This window comes from Dipodomys spectabilis, unplaced genomic scaffold (genome assembly GCF_019054845.1).
Source record: "Dipodomys spectabilis isolate Male_0828 unplaced genomic scaffold, ASM1905484v1 ptg000207l, whole genome shotgun sequence".
NCBI lineage: Eukaryota > Metazoa > Chordata > Mammalia > Rodentia > Heteromyidae > Dipodomys > Dipodomys spectabilis.
In genome coordinates, this window is record NW_024870884.1 from 12,880,029 (window position 1) to 12,900,759 (window position 20,731).

At 41.8% G+C, this 20,731-nt stretch overlaps 1 protein-coding gene and 1 pseudogene across 1 annotated transcript; both read left to right on the forward strand.

Annotated features, from left to right (window-relative positions):
- The first annotated feature begins 2,885 nt into the window (after nucleotides 1-2,885).
- Nucleotides 2,886-3,871, forward strand: LOC122122348 (annotated as a pseudogene).
- An 8,628-nt stretch (nucleotides 3,872-12,499) lies between these two features.
- Nucleotides 12,500-13,477, forward strand: LOC122122342 (olfactory receptor 13A1-like). Its single transcript, XM_042696502.1, has one exon. It carries the CDS (start codon nucleotides 12,500-12,502, stop codon nucleotides 13,475-13,477), a length of 978 nt encoding a protein of 325 aa, XP_042552436.1.
- Nucleotides 13,478-20,731: the final 7,254 nt, after the last annotated feature.

Genomic DNA, 20,731 nt, shown 5'->3' on the forward strand with positions numbered 1-20,731 from the left:
GTCCTGGAAGTGCACCTCAGTAGGTTTGAGAACAGTGAAGACACACCCCATACCTGGCCTTTGGAGGTACTGCGTTGTGACTGTAGCATGAGTTTAGGCTGGGTCATTGCTGTCTGCCGTCTTGTCTTTCCACTGTGTCCCTGGTAATTACTCTATGAGTTTGATGAGAATTAAAGCCAATACCCATGAAACCTCAGGAGAGAAAGGTCTTTGTTTCTCTCAGAAGAGAAATGACTGGCTGAGGTCTAGGGGAAAATTCATGGTCATTGTCATGAAATCTGCTTGTAGTCCTCACTCTTGATGGGATGAGGCTTCTGTCCACCTGCCCTGGAAATCACAGCAAGTATATCTTTATCTGAGCATAATTTGTTCCCTGAACTTACAGGAGCTCAGCATCTGTGAACTTAGACGCAGGAGGTATATTTGTTCATGCTATCCTGATTAAAGCTGGGTTAAGAGAATGACTGGGTGTAGGATCCCTGGGTGATAGATTCTCTTGGTGCCCAGTCTTTGAGTATAATGCGGGGGTGGGGTGGGGGTAGCTTGTCTTCTCCTAGGCTGGCTGCTGTAATGTGCCTCTGGTTGTCACGAACATGCTGGGGAATGGACCATCATGATTGGAGTCACTTCCTGTGGCAAGTGCAGAAACTTTATGCTGGGTATCAGCAGGGCAAAGCCACTCCTGTTCCTTTCCAGCCCACGTCAGCTTTTCAGGCTAGATTTTCAGTCTGCCTCAGAAATTAACTGCAATTACCTCCCAGATTGTGGTAAGCAAGGTGCAGTCATTTCTGCAGATCCCAACCCACCACTGAACAGAGCCAATTGTTTACTCTTTTTGTCTCTAGGAAAAATGTTATGAGCTTCAGCATATTATGTGTTCTTGCTCACCAAAGTGTCTGAGCTGTCAGATCCCTTTCTCCCGGGAGGGCAGATGGAAGCTGGCTCCTCCATCCCTGTGAAAGGATTGCACACGGACAGCCTCCTTGCTCTGAGTCTTAGCAACGTGGTGCCCTTCTGTGAAAGAAGAGCTGCACCCATGTGATGTCAGTGGATGCTTGCATTTCTGGTGGAAGCCTTTAATTTTTGGTGGCCACTGCAATTCTTGATGTTTGACCAAAAGGGGGATTTTTCCTTCAAAACAAACATCTCCCCAGTTTCATTTGAATGAAAGAATAGGAAAGGTGGTAGGTCCTACAATGGTTTTACCTTCAACAATATGGAGTGCAGTGCCTTGAAAATAAAATGCATGCTGAGGATAACCATTCTAGACTGTTCTCCATCATCATTTCAACAAGCCTCATTGGGTGCTTACTAGAAAGGCTGTGCAGAGCCTCCAGAAGCATACATATCGACCTGGAGTCAGGTGGATCTCACCTGATCCCTTAGTGATGAGTGTTGGGCCTAGCACAGAAATCTGTACAGAATCCTGAGAGACACAAAGTAGGGATTTCTCCTCCAAGGAAGGGGCTGCTGGACTATCTGGGTCATGAGGAGGGCACTCTTGTCTGAGGGCTGGAAAGGTGGCTCAGTGGTAGATTGCTTGCCTTGCATGTTTGAGGCCCTGGGTTCGATTCCTCAGCACCACATAAGCAGAAAAACCCGCAAATGGAGCTATGGCTCAAGTGGTAAAGCACTAGCCTTGAGCTGAAGAGCTGAGGGACAGTGCCTAAGCTCAGAGTTCAGGTCCCATGACCAAAAAAAAAAATAAAAAAAGAAAGGAAGGAAGAAAAAAGAAAGAAAGAAAGAAGGAAAGAAAGAAAGAAGTACAGAAAGAGAAGAAAAAAATAAGTCTTAGTGTGTCTCATTGGTCATACTCATCTCAATCATAGCAGTTTCATCTACCAATACCCATTTTCCTTTAAGTACAAATGAAGTCCTATTGTGAATATTACATTTACATTTTCATTCTGTTTTTAAAATGACCAAGAAAATAAAAGACCCAGACAGTATTATATTAAAGCATTATAATAAATTTATCTATAAAAGGTTAGGTTCATTGCATTTTCAGTTCTAAACAATGGACTCTAAAAGCTTAAAGATATTGAAGTGATTTCCCTTGTACAAATTTTGAGAAAATAGTTGTCTTAGGTGGGAAACATACTTTTTTTTGGGGGGGGGGTCCGGTCGTGGGGCCTGAACTCTGGGCCTGGGCACTGTCCCTCAGCATTTCAGCTCAAGGCTAGCGCTCTACCACTTGAGCCACAGCACCACTTCCGGCCTTTTTTCTTTTTTGCTTATGTGGTGCTGAGGAATCAAACCCAGGGCCTCAGGCATGCAAGGCAAACGCTCTACCACTGAGCCACCTTCCCAGCCCCGGGAAACATACTTTATAAGACCTGTATCTACATACTCCTGCAAATTCTAGTTGGCATGTAATTTTCTTACTTTGTAATATCATGGAAGGAATGATTGGGTGGTTTATTTAAGTTCTATTTTTTTTCCTGCTGAATGATACTTTATGAATTTAACTGACATATTTACTTCTCATTTTTGCTTATGTCATAATAAAGTGATCTCTACCTCTTCCTGTCTGTCTCTCTCTAATGGTGCTAGTGAATGGTGAACACAGGGCATGTAATTGGTGGCTTTTTCATTTACAGCAGGCACTCTACCACTTGAGCCACATCTCAAGCCAGGCATTCTGCTGGAGGCATTAACTGGAGATAGAGTATGTAGGGACTAGCTTTGAACTTCAGTCCTCAGATCTCAGCCTCTTGAGTAGCTAGGATTACAGGCATTGAACATGGATGCCAATTCCGTGTGCTTGCCTTAATCAAGCCGAGTATAAATGTACAGTATCACTGCTGCCATGTTTTTATGCATGAATAAGGCATGGTAGTCTTTCTTAGGCCATCTTCCATTTCTCATCTTAGCCCTGAAGTCACATGCAGCTGTGGGTGAAGAGTCACCTGATACTTCCTGAAAGACCTCTTGCCCCAGGACCATGAGCAACCAGACCATCGTAACAGAGTTCATCCTGCAGGGATTCTCAGAGCACCCTGAATACCACATCTTCTTGTTCTGCTGTTTCCTGTCCCTCTACTGTGTGGCTCTCACAGGCAATGTCCTCATCATCGTGGCCATCACCTTCAGCCCTGGCCTCCACACTCCCATGTACTTCTTCCTGTTCAATTTGGCCACAATGGACATCATCTGCACCTCGGCCATCATGCCCAAGACATTGGAAGGGCTGATGATAGAGAAGAGCTCTATCTCCTTTGGAGGCTGCATGGCCCAGCTTTATTTTCTTACATGGGCTTTATCATCAGAGCTGCTGCTGCTCACAGTCATGGCCTATGACCGCTATGCAGCCATCTGCCACCCCTTGCATTACAGCACCATGATGAGCAAGGCCTTCTGCAGTGTGCTTGCTACAGGAGTGTGGGTGATCTGTGCCTTCAACTCATCTATCCACACAGGGCTGATGGTGCGACTGAACTTCTGTGGGCCCAATGTCATCACCCATTTCTTCTGTGAAATCCCTCCTCTGCTCCGTCTCTCCTGTAGCTCCACTTATGTGAACAATGTCATGACCACACTGGCTGATGCTTTTTATGGTGGATTTGACTTCCTGATGATCATTGTGTCCTATGGCTTCATCATCTCCAGCATCCTGAAGATGCGATCTTCAGAGGGAAAGCAGAAAGCCTTCTCCACCTGCTCCTCCCACCTCATTGTGGTGTGCATGTACTGCACCGCTGTGTTCTATGCCTACATAAGTCCCATGTCTGGCTACAGTGCAGAGAAGAGCAAGTTAGTTGGAGTGCTATACTCCATGGTGAGCCCCACCCTCAACCCCCTCATCTACACTTTGAGGAACAAAGAGGTCAAAGCCGCCCTCAGGAAGGTTTTCCTCTTTTTCAGAAATTAATCTGTTGTGTGATGGGTGTGAATGCTGATAGGGGTGACATTGATCAGGATGCATTGTATTCATAAACTTCTTTGTTGAGTGGAAATTCTGTTGTATGCCTTCTTAAGGATAATAAAATACTTAAAAAATACTTTTTGCCAGAATGTCTTCTTCTTGGAAGCTCCATTTTCCATGGGGATTGGCCTTCCTGGGTAATGTGATGAAGTTTTCTGTGCTGAAATTAAATAAGCCTCTTCCATCTCAGCAGAATGTCTGCATGGATGACTTCACACTTTCGCACATCAGTGACTGACTGAGGGAAGACTGACGTTGATGTCCGACTCTAGGCTTCTGAGACAGAGTAACTGATGATCTAAAGTGAGACAGAACCTTGGTGGCGAGGAGTAAGATTGTGTGGGTGTGCATGTGTATGTTTTGAATGGTGAAGGCAGGATTGAACATGTTTTTAAAGGCTTAGACCTGTATAAAAAATCTATTCTTTCTTTTGTTATGGAAAACATTCTAAATGTACATCTGGAAATCACACGTAGAATTTACATGTGTGGACTGGAAAGTGTTCTGGCAGGAGTTTTGGATACTTCTGTATTTGGAGGACTGTTATCCTAATGGATAGATTTCAGAGCCAGGGGCCTTTGGCCCAGGCCTGCCATCCTAGCTACTCAGTAGGAGGTATTGTAAGGTGAACTTATCCCAGAAGCCACATTTTGGAAGATTGGAATAGTGGAGTCTTTATTATACATTAGCAGGCTGCAGGCAGCCAGTTGTTACAAAGGCCTGAAGCCTTCAGATACACTTAACACGGTTAGGAAACAGACTAGAGAGAAGAAAGAACAAAAGTAATACCAACAAGCCAATTCAGCTCCCATAGAGCTGAATTGGGACACCATGAAGACCAGAGATGAGCTAGGAAACAGGACACAGGAAACGATCATGGAGATATACATAGCATGGTTAATGGCAGCCAGGCTGGCCTGAGGCTAAATAGGGTCCAAACAGGGGAAAGGTTTCCAAAGAAATTTCCACAAGAAATTCCCAGTCCCAGGCAGTGAACTGACAGTGGACTATCAGCCAAGTGTCCACCAGGGATCCGGGCACATCCATCACCTGGGAGGCAGGTGATGGCCAGGGGCGTTTCCTTCCCTCAGCATGAAGATAAGATGCCAGACCCAGCCATCCACCATGTGGCCAATATGCAGCTGGCCAGACTTGGCCTTACTTCATTCTCTCCTTTTTTTTCTAGTGTATATTAAATCAAATCATGGATTTCTCTGTAGGAGGGCTGAAGTTTTATTTTTTGCCTGGGATGTTTACTTCTGTAACTTAAGTAGTCTCCAGCAGTTAAAGTTGGCTCCATATGGTTGGTACCCATAGTCAGTCAGGGGACTTTGAATTTTCTTTCCCAGGTTAGATAAGGTATGATTTACAAATCTATGTCCCGCACAAAGAATGTCCTGCAACTAGTTTTAGGTTAAGCAGATCCAAAGCAATCTTTCACCAGGAATCAGCTACCTGTGATGGAGTCAGGCAAGAGTCCAGTCCACTTTCTCCATGGTGGAGGTGGACAGGATGACCATGTACTCTCCTCCAGATGATGTCAGGCCATCTGTGAACTTTACTCAAATGGGTGGGTGGCAGCAGCAGCAGCAGCAGCAGCAGCAGCAGGAGTGGTGGCGGTGTAACCCAGCAGCTCCAAAGGATTGTCACACCTGCTGAGTTACCTGAAAGTTTCTACATAGACTAATTAAAGAAGTTTTACCTAGGGCCTGACTTTTGTTAATCTCCCAATATTTTCCTGGTTGTACACTGGCTTTTGTAGGCTGGCAGCCCATTGGTTTTTAAGGCTGTGGTCCCTGGATAATTTTACCAGGGTGACAACTTTTGGTAACCAGATTATTTTTTCTGGTCCTGGGACCTGAACTCTGGGCCTGGGCGCTGTCCCTCAGCTCTTCAGTTCAAGGCTAGCACTCTACCACTTGAGCCACAGCGCCACTTCCGGCTTTTTCTGCTTATGTGGTGCTGAGGAATCGAACCCAGGGCCTCAAGCATGTAAGGCCAGCACTCTACCACTGAGCCATTTTCCCAGGCCATAACCAGATAGTTTTTAAATAAGGCTAGGATTTTCTAAGCAGACATAGAAGGCTTAGGCTTGTAAGCATCTTCAACAAGTTCTGTCTTTACTCTTGTACACTTACTACCATGGTTTCCATGCCTCCTTTTTGTATACTGCCTCATTTTTCATAAAATAACTCTGGTCCCTTGATCTTAATGGCAGGGGGTGGGGGGCGGTGGGCGGGTGTTGAAGATCCATCTTCTGTAACTTCTTCAAGCTGACCCAGGGGCCCTGACCCTGCCTAGTCAGGAACCTATAACCTTAGCTTATTTTACCAGGGGGTTGCCAAGATTAGATGTCATTAGGAACAATATTTTACTCCAAACTAGAAGCCATATACAATGTTTAACTTTTAAGAAGTGCACAGACCGTTTCTTGGTCATGGTAAATTATACAGGTCTCTAGGCATTCACATAGAGTGAGACCAAAGGAGGATACTCTTAGGAGAGGCTCAAAGTGTGATAGCTGTGTGCACCTGACCGTATAAAATAATATTCATCAAAATGAACTCATAGAAATGGAAAAATAATGGAAAAATTTTTTCCTTTGTTGCTGTTTGTTTTGTTTCCTTCTTGTCTTATTTATCTGTCTTTAGGAGGGTAAGGGAGGCCTAGAAATGGATGGACAAATGCAGCAGTGGTTTTCACTAGATTCTATGTGGAGAATGAACTATACAACTTGTCGGTGGGCATGGGAGTGAAAAACTGGGAGAGAGGAAAGGGGTGACATTGTTCAAAAGAAATTTATTATTTACCTGACTTATGTAATTGCAACCCCTGGGTACATTACCTTTAGGAGAACAATAAATAAATTAAAAAATTGTATGAAGGGAAAATTATGCTGCTACATACTAATAAGATTATTAGCAATAATAATTAACACCAAATAATTACTGGTATGAAGTAGTAGTGATACAAAATCCTCATTTTAAAACTCCTTTAGGAGATGGAGGTTGGGAGGGGGGGTGGCTCAGTGGTAGAGTGCTTGCCTTGCATGCATGAGGCCCTGGGTTCTATTCCTTAGCACCATAAACAAAATGGGAAAGAATAATTTTATATATATATATATATATATATATAAATAAAATGATAGTATATTCCTTGCACAAAATATGGAAATATCACAATGAAACCTTTTTGTACAATTAATACACAATTAATAGAATTAAAACATAAAAAAGTGTATTCACAAGAAGTATGAAACTCAAAATTTGATTGATACCCTGAAGAATCTGATAATCATGATAAATACTAGCACCTATGCTGACAATGAGGAAGGAAAGGCACAGGGTGCTTCTCTAGGTGTGGGGTGTGGAGTTATAGATGCTGACAGTAAATATGCATGGGTAAAGAGCTTTGATTTGATTTGGGAGTAGAGAAAGACTTGAGTTTGCGTCCAGATATTACCAGAAGCACTCAAATCAACCTAGCCCTAGTTCCCTTCTAAGAATAATCACAGATGCTGTCAAAGTCCTGAGGATGTCAGATTCTTGTATTGAGAAGCTCTGGGGTGCTCCTGTTCTCTGGATGCAGAACTCATTTTGGGGCAACCTGGCCTCAAGTTATGTAAGCCAATCTAATAAATACCCTTTTGTATGTGTATATATTCTATTGGTTCTGTTCCTCAGGAAAGTCCTGACTTATAACAATTGATTTCTTCCTTTCTTGTAACTTTATGGAGGGGTAATTAACATAGTGTGCAATCCATACATTTAAATGGTACAATTCAGAACCATTACGGTAATAGTTACATAATTTTAAGAACATCATCCTTTGAGTCAGTTTTCTATTCCCACAGGGCAAATATAAATGTACTTTTTGTCTTCTGGATATTTCATATAACTGGTATTATATAATATGTGACCTTATGGCTGGCATCTTTTACTTAGCTTAATGTTCTCAAGTTTGTTATATATCCCAGCTTTAATCTTTGCCATTACTAAATATATGTGGAATTGTGTTTATCCACTTGAACCACAGCTTCACATCTGACTATTTGCTGGTTAATTGGAGATAAGAGTGTCATGGACTTCCCTGCGTAGGCTGGCTTCAAACTGTGATCCTCAACCTCAGCTTCCTGTTTAGGTAGGATTACAGGATTTCAGGACCTGGCTAGCACCATGACAATTTTGTTCCTTGGACCCTGTGATAGGAAAAGTCAGGTAGCTCCATCATACTTCTTTTCATGTTGTTCTGGATTGTTTTGTCTCTTCAGGGACTTTTTATTGTCCCATAAGAATTTTAGTGTACATTTTTCTATTTCTTTCTCTCATATTACTCTTCTGAGAACTGAAGCTTAATATTGAGTAAGCATGAATAAATGTACATCCTGTCTTGTTCCTCAATTTAGGGTAAAGACCTTTAAGCTTTTCACTTTTGAGTCCCATATTGGGTGTAGAAGTTTCATAGAAACACTTTAGTATACTACAGGTGAGTCTTCCACTTCCCCTGGGGCTTAGACTCATGTCCCTTGTTTGGACTTCAGCCTGAACTGGCCTTAGTGTCAGCACCAAGGACAGCCAAGTCTCCTGTAGAGGGATGTAACTTAATTGCTCCTTCTGGGTCCACTTAGAGCAGCAGCTGTGAAATCCTCCCAAAGGCCTTCCACAGAGAAGGACAACTCTGGCTGAAGGTGAGTCAAGAATCCCTTTGGTGATCGGCTTAAATAAGGGACAAAACCCTTTGTTTTGCCTAGGTGGATTTGTCTAAGTGGATGATGTCACAGATTCTACACCCATTGTTCAACCTCAGCTGTGGTTGACAGAGAGAACAAGACAATACATATGGTAGCTTCATAAAGGCGATAATTGTTTTCAAGGTAATTACGAATGTGCTAAGCGCAATGAATGAAATGAGAAAAATCTGCACATAACTATCTACTAGATTTGTTCAAAAACTTGTCAGGTTTTGCTAACTTGGAGCCAGTAACATTAGAATTCTTTTTCCTAGGTATTATTAGTATTTGTGAAATAAATGAAATCATGGAGCAAATAGTGTACCCAAATGAGCTGAGAGTGTACTGTTTTGTTGCATGTTCCAACCGTAGAAATAATCATAACAAATTTTGGTTGATACTTATTTTTCTTGGCTGTTCTTGGACACTGAATATAATGCAGAAAGGCAATGGAGAAATTACACAGCACAGAACTGTGAACTGAAATCCCAAAGCCTGCGACTTTACTGTAGCTTTCTCACATACATTCTGTGTATCTAAGTTAAGTCACAAATTCACTTGTGGAACTGCAATGAAAAGATCTAACAAAGTAATTATGAAAATATCATTCAGTTTCAAAGATGAATATTAAAAATTTGACATACCCTGACTTTTTAGCTTGGTATTCTTGAAATACATTTGCGGTAGGAACAAGTAACATATAAAAGAGAAAGACAGTAGGTTACGAATGTTGTCTGTGGAAATCCTGAACACCTTTAATAAAAAAATAAAGTACTCAAGTTTCTATTACTAAAATGCCTTTAAATAGTAATGATATTCCATTTGTGAAAGGATGACCAATAAATTGGACTAAGGTATGATGACTAAAAGTGAATTGAATTCCATGTAAAGCTCAATCTACTTTTAGAAAAAATTCAATATAAACCAGAAACATCTAATGTCAGGGATCTTGATGTCAGCTATTGCTATTTTCCTAAAGTGATATCTACCATGTACTATTTTGGTCCTGGAAGTAGACCGCAGGAGGTTTAAGAAGAGTGAAGACAATTCCATTACACACCCCGTGTCTGGTGCTGTGTTGTGACTATAGTATGACGTTAGGCTTGGTCATTGCTATCTGTAATCTTATTCTTTTCACTCGTGTCCTGGTAATTATGCTGTGTGCTTGATGAGAATTAAAGCCAATGCCCTACAAATCTCAGGGAAGAAAGGTCTTTTCTCTGCTGAGAACAAATGACTGGCTGAGGTCAAGGGGACATTTCATGTTGATAGTCATGAAATCTGCTTACTGTCCTGATTCTGGATGGGATGAGGACTCTGTCCACCTGCACTGGAAATCACAGCAAGTATGTCTTTATCTGGGGGTAATTTGTTCTCTAAATGTGGATGGGTGCTGCAATTTTATTCAGAACCTGTGCAGACTGCTCATCCACACTGGAGGTGCTCCCTTATCTGTCTCAGCAGCTGAGTGAAGACAAGGACTGGGTTTGAGTTTCCAGTGAAGGGCTCTCCTGATGCCCAGCACATGGCAATCAATTGCTCTGTGGATATAAGGGGCAGATGTGCTTGTCTGCTCCAGGTGCAGCTTTGGCAGTGTGACTCAAGCTTGTCACTAATATGTACTATGTAGTCAACCATCATGGCTGGGAGATATAACAATGTTGTGCCCTTTAGTCAACAACAGCTGCACCTTAGGCAGGCACTGATGGCTCATGCCTATAATTTTAACTACTCAGGAGGCTGAAATCTGAAGATCACAGTTTGAAACCAGCCTAGGCAGAAAAGTCTTTGGGACTCATCTCTCCAGTGATGTATCAAAAAAGCTGAAAGTGAAGTTATGGCTCAAGTGGTAAAGCACAAACATTTGAGGACACTGCTCAAGCCTTGAATTTAAGTGTCTGGATTGGCACACACAAAAAGATTTGTTCCTTACAAATAAGTGACATAACTTGAATAGTAGGTGATGTTTGGACTTTCTGTGTAGGCCTTAATTTAGGATATGAATTGTGTTTCTTGTAGTTGGACCAAAAGTGGAATTCTTAAGTTAAATATAAACATTAATCGTTTTTAATGAAGAGGTGAAGGAAAAAGCAAATGGGTTAGGTACCACATTGGATAAGTTGCAGGGGAAGACAGAACCTGGAGAACAGGGGGCTCCAGGAGGAGCAGTTGAGAGACTTTCCTCCTCAGAGAATACTGGAGGACATGGAAGGGCTGCTAGAAGGAGATTTTCATGATGCATCTCAGGAAGGTCATTCTAGAGAAAGTACAGGATGCACATCGACAAAGAAGGAAACGAAAAGGAACCACAATCTGTACCTGCCATGAAATTCTGGTGTCCCTCACCTGTTGACTTTGCCTAAGATACATGTACCAATGTCTATAACCTCCAGAACTCAGGTCATATTTGGGCATGTTATTTCCATTTTTTATACTATTTTAAAAGTGATCACCAAGACACCTCAAAAACACCATATATCAATATGTCAGTATATCATAGGAAATGCATCTTCAGGAATACAGGTTAATTTCAAATATTCAGTCATAAATAGTGCCATGCAGATAACTTGAAGATTTTTAGGTGAGGATTCAATGACTTGACAAAGGTGAAGTCATTTTTAAAAATTTTAAAAAATTTTATTGTCAAGTTGATGTACAAAGGGGTTACAGTTACAAAGGTAAGGTAGTGAGTAAATTTCTTGTTGAACTTGTTCCCCTTCCCTCATTTTTCTCCCACTTCACCCCTCCCTCCCCTCCTGCCAAGTTGTACAGTTCATTTCCAACTAATTGTCTCATGAGTATTGCTGTTGCATTGTTTCCCCCTTTGTATTTTGTCTCACCTTCCCATCTCAGAGTACCAAAATCAAATACTTTGACAATGGAGAATACACCATATGAGAAAAAAACACAAAAGGAAAAAGAAATCATAGTACATTGAAGAATTTTTCAATGATATTACTATAGATCGGACTCAGGGGCTGGGCACTGCCCCTTAGCATTTTCTCTAAAGGATGGCTGTTCGCCACTGAAGCCACAGCTCCACTTCTGGTTTTGTGTTAACTAACTGAGGAAAAGGATCTCATTGCCCAGACTAACTTTGAACCATTAACCTCAAATCTCAAGTTCCTGAATAGCTAGGATTACAAGTGTAAGGCAACATCACCTGGCTTGAAGATATTGTGTGTGTGTGTGTGTGTGTGTGTGTGTGTGTGTGTGTGTGGTGGTGGTGGTGGTCCTGGGACTTGATCGTAGGGGCTAGGTGCCATCGCTGAGCTTTTATGCTCAATTAGAGTGCTCTACCATTTGAGTGACAGCTCAGCTTCTGACTTTTTGTGTAGTTAAGCTTCATAAACTTTTCTGCTCAAGCTGGCTTCAAACCAAAATTCTCAGGTCTCAGCCTCCTGAGTTAGATAGGATTACAGGATGGTTTGAAGCTATTTTAAATATCTTTCCAAGAAAAATTTACAGAAAGAAAAATTGGGGCTCAAATGGAGTACAAATTTATATCCAAGAACCCATACAAATGCTAAGCAACATCTTATGTTGCAAACTTGTTCATTCATGAATAATGAAGGGAGGATCATCCATTTAATAATATACCTTTTTCTTTTTTACTATACTGAGTGGTACTTGGTGAGGTGAATTGTTAATAAAGATTAGAAATCTTGTACTTGCTGTTTATGAGCTGAATACTCCTTTTCTTTCTTATATGGTACTTGTATGTGTGCCTTAAACAAATCTACTGCAGCTATCCAATGTTCAAAACATGTTTTCATGTATGCGGAAAACACAGCAGCCTTTCTTAGGAAATCTTCCATTTTTTTTTATCCTAGCCCTGAAGTTGCATGCAGCTGTGGGTAGAGACTCTCCTGGTACTTCCTCTCAGCCTTAGGACCATGATCAACCACACACAGGTGACAGAGTTCATCCTGCAGGGCTTCTCAGAGCACCCTGAATATCACATCTTCTTATTCTGCTGTTTCCTGTCATTGTACTCCGTGGCTATCACAGGCAATGTCCTCATCATCATGGCCATCAGCTTCAACCCTGGCCTCCACACTCCCATGTACTTCTTTCTGTTCAATTTGGCCACGATGGACATCATCTGCACCTCATCTGTTATGCCCAAGGCTCTGGAGGGGCTGATGGTAGAGAAGAGCTCCATCTCTTTTAGGGGCTGTATGGCCCAGCTCTACTTTCTCACATGGTCTGCATCCTCAGAGCTGCTTCTTCTCACAGTCATGGCCTATGACCGCTATGCAGCCATCTGCCACCCCCTGCATTACAGCACCATGATGAGCAAGGCCTTCTGCAGCATGCTTGCTGCTGGAGTGTGGGTGATCTGTGCCTTCAATTCATCTATCCACACAGGACTGATGGTGCAATTGAACTTCTGTGGGCCCAATGTCATCACCCATTTCTTCTGTGAAATCCCTCCTCTGCTCCGTCTCTCGTGCAGCTCCACTTATGTGAACAGTGTCATGACCACACTGGCTGATGCATTCTATGGCATATTGAACTTCCTCATGACCATTGTGTCCTATGGCTTCATCATCTCCAGCATCCTGAAGATGAGGACATCAGAGGGGAAGCAGAAAGCCTTCTCCACTTGCTCCTCCCACCTGATCGTGGTGTGCATGTATTACACGGCTGTGTTCTATGCCTACATCAGTCCCGTGTCCAGCTACAGTGCAGAGAAGAGCAAAGTGGCTGGAGTGCTGTACACCATGGCGAGCCCCACCCTCAACCCCCTCATCTACGCTTTGAGGAACAAGGAGGTCAAAGCCGCCCTCAGGAAACTTGTCCCTTTCTTCAAAAATTAATACACCTGAACTCCAGAAAATGGAAGCAAGAGCTTTTGTTCTTTATTGTTGTTGTTGTTTTCTTTTCTTCTTGTCTTATTCATCTGTCTTTGGGAGGGTGCGGACTGGGGCACAGTAATGGAGAGACAAAGCGTGAACAAATGCAGCAGTGGAACTCACCAGACACTGTGTGGAAAATGAACTATACATCTTGTGAGTGGGGACAGGAGGGAAAAAGTGGTATGTAGGAAGGGAGGAAATGACATTGTCCAAAAAGAAATGTACTCTTTACTTGACTTATTTAACTGTCACCACTCTGTACATCACCTTTGTAATAAAAATAAAAAAATAATGATTAATAAATAAAAATAGCTGGACAAGGGAGCTCAAGACTGTAATCCTAGCTAACCAGGAGGCTGAGATGTGAGAATCGTGGTTTAATGTCAGCCTGTTCAGGAAAGCCTATGAAACTCTTATCTCCAAAAGCAGGAGATGCACTGTGGCTGAAGTGGTAGAGAGCTAGCCTTGAGCAAAAAGGGCTCATGGACAGTGCCCAGGCCCTGAATTCAAACCAAAAGCTCTCCTACTGGGAGGCAGCAGTTTTTGTAAGGGTTGGCCTTTGAGGGAGATCTGATGACTAATGTTAAGTATGCCTGCCTGGGTGAGCACATTGTATTAAGTGCTGAAATGGCTGATGGGTGATTATAGTTGGTTGAGATCAAAAGCCTTCAAGTTGGTTCTGTTGATGTGTCCAAAGGTGGTTCGGGGTCCTCTGGCCGTGAAACAACCCTTCCTTAGGGAGGTCAAATGTGCTTCATATTTATAGTTGTGTGAAAGTGATTTTCTCCTCTTCTGGTTAAAAATATTTAGAGTTGGGGGCTGGGAAGGTGGCTCAGTGGTAGAGCGCTTGCCTTGCATGCATGAGGCCCTGGGTTTGATTCCTCAGCACCACATAAGCAAAAAGAAAAAAGCCAGAAGTGTCGCTATGGCTCAAGTGGTAGAGCGCTAGCCTTGAGCTGAAGAGCTGAGGGACAGTGCCCAGGCCCAGAGTTCAGGCCCCACGACTGGATCCCCCAAAAATATTTAGAGTGGTTTGGGGGTCCCACTGCTCACTTTCTCTTTTTTTCTGCTCAGACTCTTGAGTGGGCTTCACTTTCTCTTTACTGAATAAACTCTTCACAATCACACCTGATAGTTGTGTGGGCACCCACAACATTTGCAGGATTCTCAAACTGAAGAGTTCCTTCATGGTGACTGTGTCTTGGGATCAATTCTGTGCCTTGTGTTTGACCTCATTTACCATCTCTAGAGCACTATGGTGACTGTTTATGACGCAGACTCTTTCTTCTGTCCTTCCATTTTCCTCTTAACAATAGAGGTGAGATAAACATTTGGATTATTCCTTGGCTTGAAGGTTGAAATTCCACCTTTAACAGTGGATTTGTGGTGTATGAACCTAGGAAAGTCTGAGACTTCTCATGCATTGAGTTTGTTGTCAGCGGTGAGGATCTGGTCTGCCTCATTGCCCTGGAGTGGGGAACATGGATGTGACTAAGCTGTGATCAGAATGTTCTGGGCAGGCAATGCTGTCCTTCCATTGTTCCTGAACAAAAGCTGGTGCACAAATCACCTGTAATAAATAATAAAGACAAGTCTTAAGCATGTGTTTTGTGCTATTAGGAAACAATCCTGGAAAAGCTGCTTTCTCCATCAGGATGACAGAAGCAGCAGGTGGGTGATTAGCTATGCCTTCAGAATTCACTGCAAACATTGTTTACTACTTGACATGAAAGCTGAAAGTAGAGCTTGATTTTTGATTTAGAATAAGTGAATAGACTGGTTTCTTTGGGGGGAGGCAAGTATGCATTGAGGCTGATGTTGCGTTGGCCTGTAGATGGTCATGCACTAGTGTTGTTCTCCTGGATAGAATTTGAACCAATAAATTATATGTTGAATGGCCTTCAGTAGTTTTGAAGACTTTCCATTACACTGCCACCAATGCCTCAGGAAGAGTACTGATAGATTTTCATCACATCATAAAGAGTGATTGTTCTGTTTTTGTCTTATTTGAAAATTTTGTATTTTGAGCCTTTTAGAGTGTATTTGAAGAAATAAATACTAGAACACTATTGAGAATTGAAGAGTGCATTGTCACATATGCAGAATCTCAGCCTTCAAAAATGAATGACAGAAAAAGAAAATAGTAATGAAGACCAGCAGTTGAAAGGATAATGCAGAGGGGTAGATAGAGTGAATGAGTTTAAAACATCTAGTATGTGTGAGTGAAAACATAATGACATCTGTTCAGTATTTTTTTCACAAAAGAAAAAAATTCGGGAAGGTCTGGAGGAAGATGGTGGAGGAGAAGCTGGAGGCTATACAAGCTCTCACATAGAAAGCAGTTTTAGTGTTCCAGTGAAAAGTCCTAAGCCCGAAGAGTCACACCAAGTGTGCCATCATAGTACAGAGTTTGGCCAGAGAGGAAAAATCTAGGCAGCTTGGTTAAGGAGACAGATCTGAACACTTGCTGGTGTCTGTGGTGGCAGTGGCGGTGACTGCTGCCACGGCTGCCATAGCAACAGAGAGTCCCTGGGACAAAGGCTCCAGACATGGTGTGCGAGATGATTCTACTCACTGCCAGCAAGAACTGACAAGGAGCAGAAATCTTCATCCTGCTGATCACAGACAGTCGCAGACCATGGATGGCCTGGAAACCAAGGGATTGGCCTGAGTACCCCAAGACATCCTCACTCCTTCTCACAGAGCAGCAGTGGGAAGGTAGCCCCTCCCCCACCACCAGAGAAGAACTCCATCTTTGATGTTGACAAAGACCATACCAGAGCAGCTAGCATGCAACTCAAGTCTTGGAAGAAGACAATAGGAACCATTCAACAGGTTACAGGAACCTGACCTGCCTGGCTCAGCTCCACCCAGGGGAAAGTTGCCCTTCCCTTCTCCTCACAATTCTCCCTAAAACTATTAATTTCTGGTCTGCTGACTCCCTCTTTGATGTTCTTAGTCCACTAACCCATAGTTTTTTGTTGTTGAATTAGATTGTATCTGTTGAAGAACAGACCTGAGGACCAATAAAACTGAAGACCCAGACATGAACCCACAGACCTATAGTCACTTAATCTTCAATAAAGGAGCTAAAAAAAATAGAATGGAAGAAAGACAGCCTCTTCAGTAAATGATGCTGGCAAAATTGGTTAAATACCTGTAGAAAACTAAAGCTAGATCGTTATATATCACCCTGCACCAGAATCAACTCCAAATGGATCAAAGACCTTGAAGTCAAAGCAGACTTCCTGTAATGAAAACATTACAGGAAGAATAGGAGAAATTCTATGTCTCCTTGACACAAGCTGAAATTTTCTTAATAGAGACGCAGAAACACAACAAATCAAAGAAAGGTTGGACAAATGGGATTGCATGAGACTGCAGAGCTTCTGCATGGCAAAGGACATAGCTAGCAAGATCAATAGAAAGCCCACGGATTGGGAGAAGATCTTTACTAGCTATGCAATGAAAAAGGGTCTCATATCTAAAATATGCTTAGAACTCAAAAAATTAAATCCCCCAACAACAAATCCTCAAAGAAACAACTGCCCTATAAATAAATGGGCTAAAGAGTTAAAGAGAAACTTCTATGAAGAGGAAAGAAAGATGGCCAATAGACACATGAAGAAATGCTCAACCTCCCTAGCCATAAAAGAAATGCAAATCAAAACAACATTGAGATACCACCTCACCCCAGTTAGAATGGCTTTAATCAAGAAATCTAATAGCAAGAGATGCTGGAGGGGATGTGGTCAGAAGGGGAACTCTACTGCATTGTTAGTGATAGTGTAAACTTGTTCAACTACTTTGGAAAGCAGTATGGAGGTTCCTCAAAAGACTCCACATAGTGTTCCCCTATGACCCAGCAATCCCAGTTATGGGCATTTGCCCAAACGATCAAAAACAAGGCCATACTAAAGTTATCGGCACAACTATGTTTATCATAGCATTATTTACCATAGCTAAGATATAGAACCAACCCAGATACCCCTCAGTAGATGAATGGATCAAGGAAATGTGATACACACACACACACACACACACACACACACACACATACACTCACAATGGAATTCTATACCTCCATCAGAAAGAATGACATTGCCCCATTTGTTAGGAAATGGAAAGACTTGGAAAAAAGTATATTAAGGCCCAAAGAAACATAGGTCCCATGGGTTCCCTTATTTACAATAACTAGTATATGTCTAGGACAAACAGAAAAGGTCAAGAGCTATGTACATATGACCCTATAAGATGATGTTAAGTGAAATGAATTCCAAGATTGGGACACAAGTGGTTTTTTCTTTCTTGCTGTTATTTTTGATGTATTTATAATGTATTATGTGATTTTTTTGTTTCTTTGGTATGTTTCTCCCCCGTGGTATAGCTCCTATTTTTTACTGTATTTGATGTTGGTGCCCTGCATCTTGCATATACACTTTTCTAATTTGGGGAGAGGAAGGGAAAAAAATAAAATGCTTAAATAGGGACACAGGTTGACCCATAGTAACAATGAGATGTACAAGACACTATGTTTAGGTAGGGGTGGAGGGTTTGGAGGGGGGGGGGAGTAGTTGGGAAGGTAGGGAAGGAAGGGATGATAGGGAAAAACAAAAGAGTAGGCAACAATGCTTTATAGGAAATGTACTCATTACCTTACTCAAGTAACCGTAATCCCCCTGTATAGTATTTTTACAGTTAACAATGTATAAAAAAAAAAGAAAAAAATCGGGAAAGAATAATAGAAGTATATTCTTTGCATGAATGAAAATATCCCAGTGAAACCTCTTTGTTCAATTAATATATTACGTGTAATTAAAATAAAAATGTGCATCCACAAGAAAAAGCATGAAACTCAAGATCTGATTGATGCAATGAATGCAGTGATAATCATGGTAAAGAGATTATGTCAAAATGGTACCCATGCAAACAATGCAGAGAGAAAGGCACAGAATACTCCTGTAGTTGGGGTCGCAGACTCATAGACACTAACAGGGGAATGTGCATGGATGAGGAGCTTTAATTTGAAAGGAGAAAGATCTGAGTTCAAGACTGGGCATTATCACAAGCACCCAAATGAACTGAGCCCTAGTTCCCTTCTAAGAATAATCACCAATGCTGCCAAGGTCCTGAGACTTTCAGATTCTTGTATTGAGAAGTTCTGGGGTGCTTCTGTTCTTTGGGGTGCAGAAAGTCATTTTGGACAGACTGGCCTTCAGTCATGTAAGCATATCTGATAAATCCCATTTTATAACTGTGTATATTCTATTGGTAGAGTTCCTCAGGAGAGCCTTGACTTATACAATTGATTTCTTCCTTTCATCCAGCTTTATGGAGGGGTAATTAGCATAGTATGCAATCTATACATTTAAAGGGTGTAGTACAGTGATTTTACAATGATATTTCTACCATTTTGAGAACAATATCTTCACCATATCTTCACCTTTGACTTTTTGCTGGTTAATTGGAGATAAGAGTCTCATGGACTTCACTGACTGGGCTGGATTTAAACCATGATCCTCAGATCTTACAATCTCCTGAGTACCTAAGATTACAGAATTACCAACACCTGGGCAGCATGATGAGAGTGTTTTTTTTTATAGTAATTTTAAATGTTTTTTTAATTGTAAAAATAGTGTACAGAAGGGTTGCAGTTAGATGAAGCAATGTTTTGTGATTAAATGATTATATAAACTTCACAAATTTCACAGTATTGTGGGATAGTGATAGTTAAAGCCTCAAACACATTCTAACCTTCATGGGGCAAATTGTCTTTATCATGGTCTATAAAGTTTATGAGTGCTACGAGCTTTGATGATACAATTATTTCTTCTACATCAGGTGATGTGTACATTTCTTTCCTTTTGCTTAGTGTCAGCTGTTCTCTCTTTCCCACTCATTCCTTCCCTCCTATCGCTGACATTGAGTTGCTTAGTTCGCTTTGATCAATGACCAGTGCAGCAGATGGGTCCCCCTGTTATATGTTTCCCCCTGTTTCCTCTGTTTCTGTGTCCTCCTTCTAGTTTCCCTCCGATGTGCATGCACATGAATAGCATATATGTGGTCATCAGCACACCATGACAGTTTTGCCATATGACGAGAAGTCAGGTATTGTGGTAGCTCCAGCACTGCTCCTTTGTATTTTGTTTGGGATTGCTTTGTCTCTTCAGGGTCTTCTTTTGCTTCCAAAAGAATTTTAGGATAAATTTTTCTAGTTCTGTGAAGAATACCATTGGGCTGCTGATGAAAATTGCACTGAGGGCTGGGAAGGTAGAACGTTTGCCTTGCATGCATGAGGCCCTGGGTTCAAAATTCCTCAGCACCACATAAACAAAAAGAAAAAAGCCGAAAGTAGCACTGTGGCTCAAGTGGTAGAGTGCTAGCTTTGCACTGAAGAGCTGAGGGAGAGCGCCCAGGCCCCACAATCGGACCCCCCCCCCAAAAAAAGAAAATTGCACTGAATCTGTACATAGCTTTCAGTAATATACTCATTTTCATATTAATTCTGCTTCTCTATGATGGAGGGTTGTCTTTCCACCTTAAGTATCTTCCTCAATTTCTTCTGTGTTTTATAATTTTTACTATAGAGATCTTTTATATGCCTGGTTGACTTTACTTCTAGTTTTATTAGTGAATGGGATCAATTATTTGGTCTCATTCTCAGCATGTTTGTGTTTTATATTTATTTTTTAAAAAGTAGTGATTTGCAATCCCACTGTTTCCAAAATTGCCCATCACATCTACAACTTTTCTGATAGAGGCTTTAGGGTCTGTTAAGTATAGGACCCTAGGATCTGTAAATAGCAATGATATACTTCTCCCATTCCCAGGCATATACTTCTTTCTCTCACATTCTTCTAAGACCCAAAGCACTACATTGAGTAAACATGAAGAGATGTACATCCTGTCTTGTTTAGGGGAAATGCTTCAAGCTTTTCATTTTGAGTCCCATATTGGGTGTAGAAGTTTCATAGAAACACTTCAGAACACCAAAGGTGAGTCTTCCACTTCCCCTGGGGCTTAGACCCATGTCCTCTGTTTGGACTTCAGCCTGAACTGGCTTTGGGGCCAGCACCAAGGACAGCCAAATCCCCTGTAGAGGGATGTAATTTAATTGCTCCTTCAGGGTCCACTTAGAACAGCAGCTGTTAAATCCTCCCAAGGGCCTTGCGCAGAGAAAGACAACTCTGACTAAATCTGAATCAAAAATTCTTT

Excerpts from the sequence above, each read along its gene's own strand:
- LOC122122342 (XM_042696502.1), top strand. The coding sequence starts at position 12,500 with ATGCAGCTGTGGGTAGAGACTCTCCTGGTACTTCCTCTCAGCCTTAGG.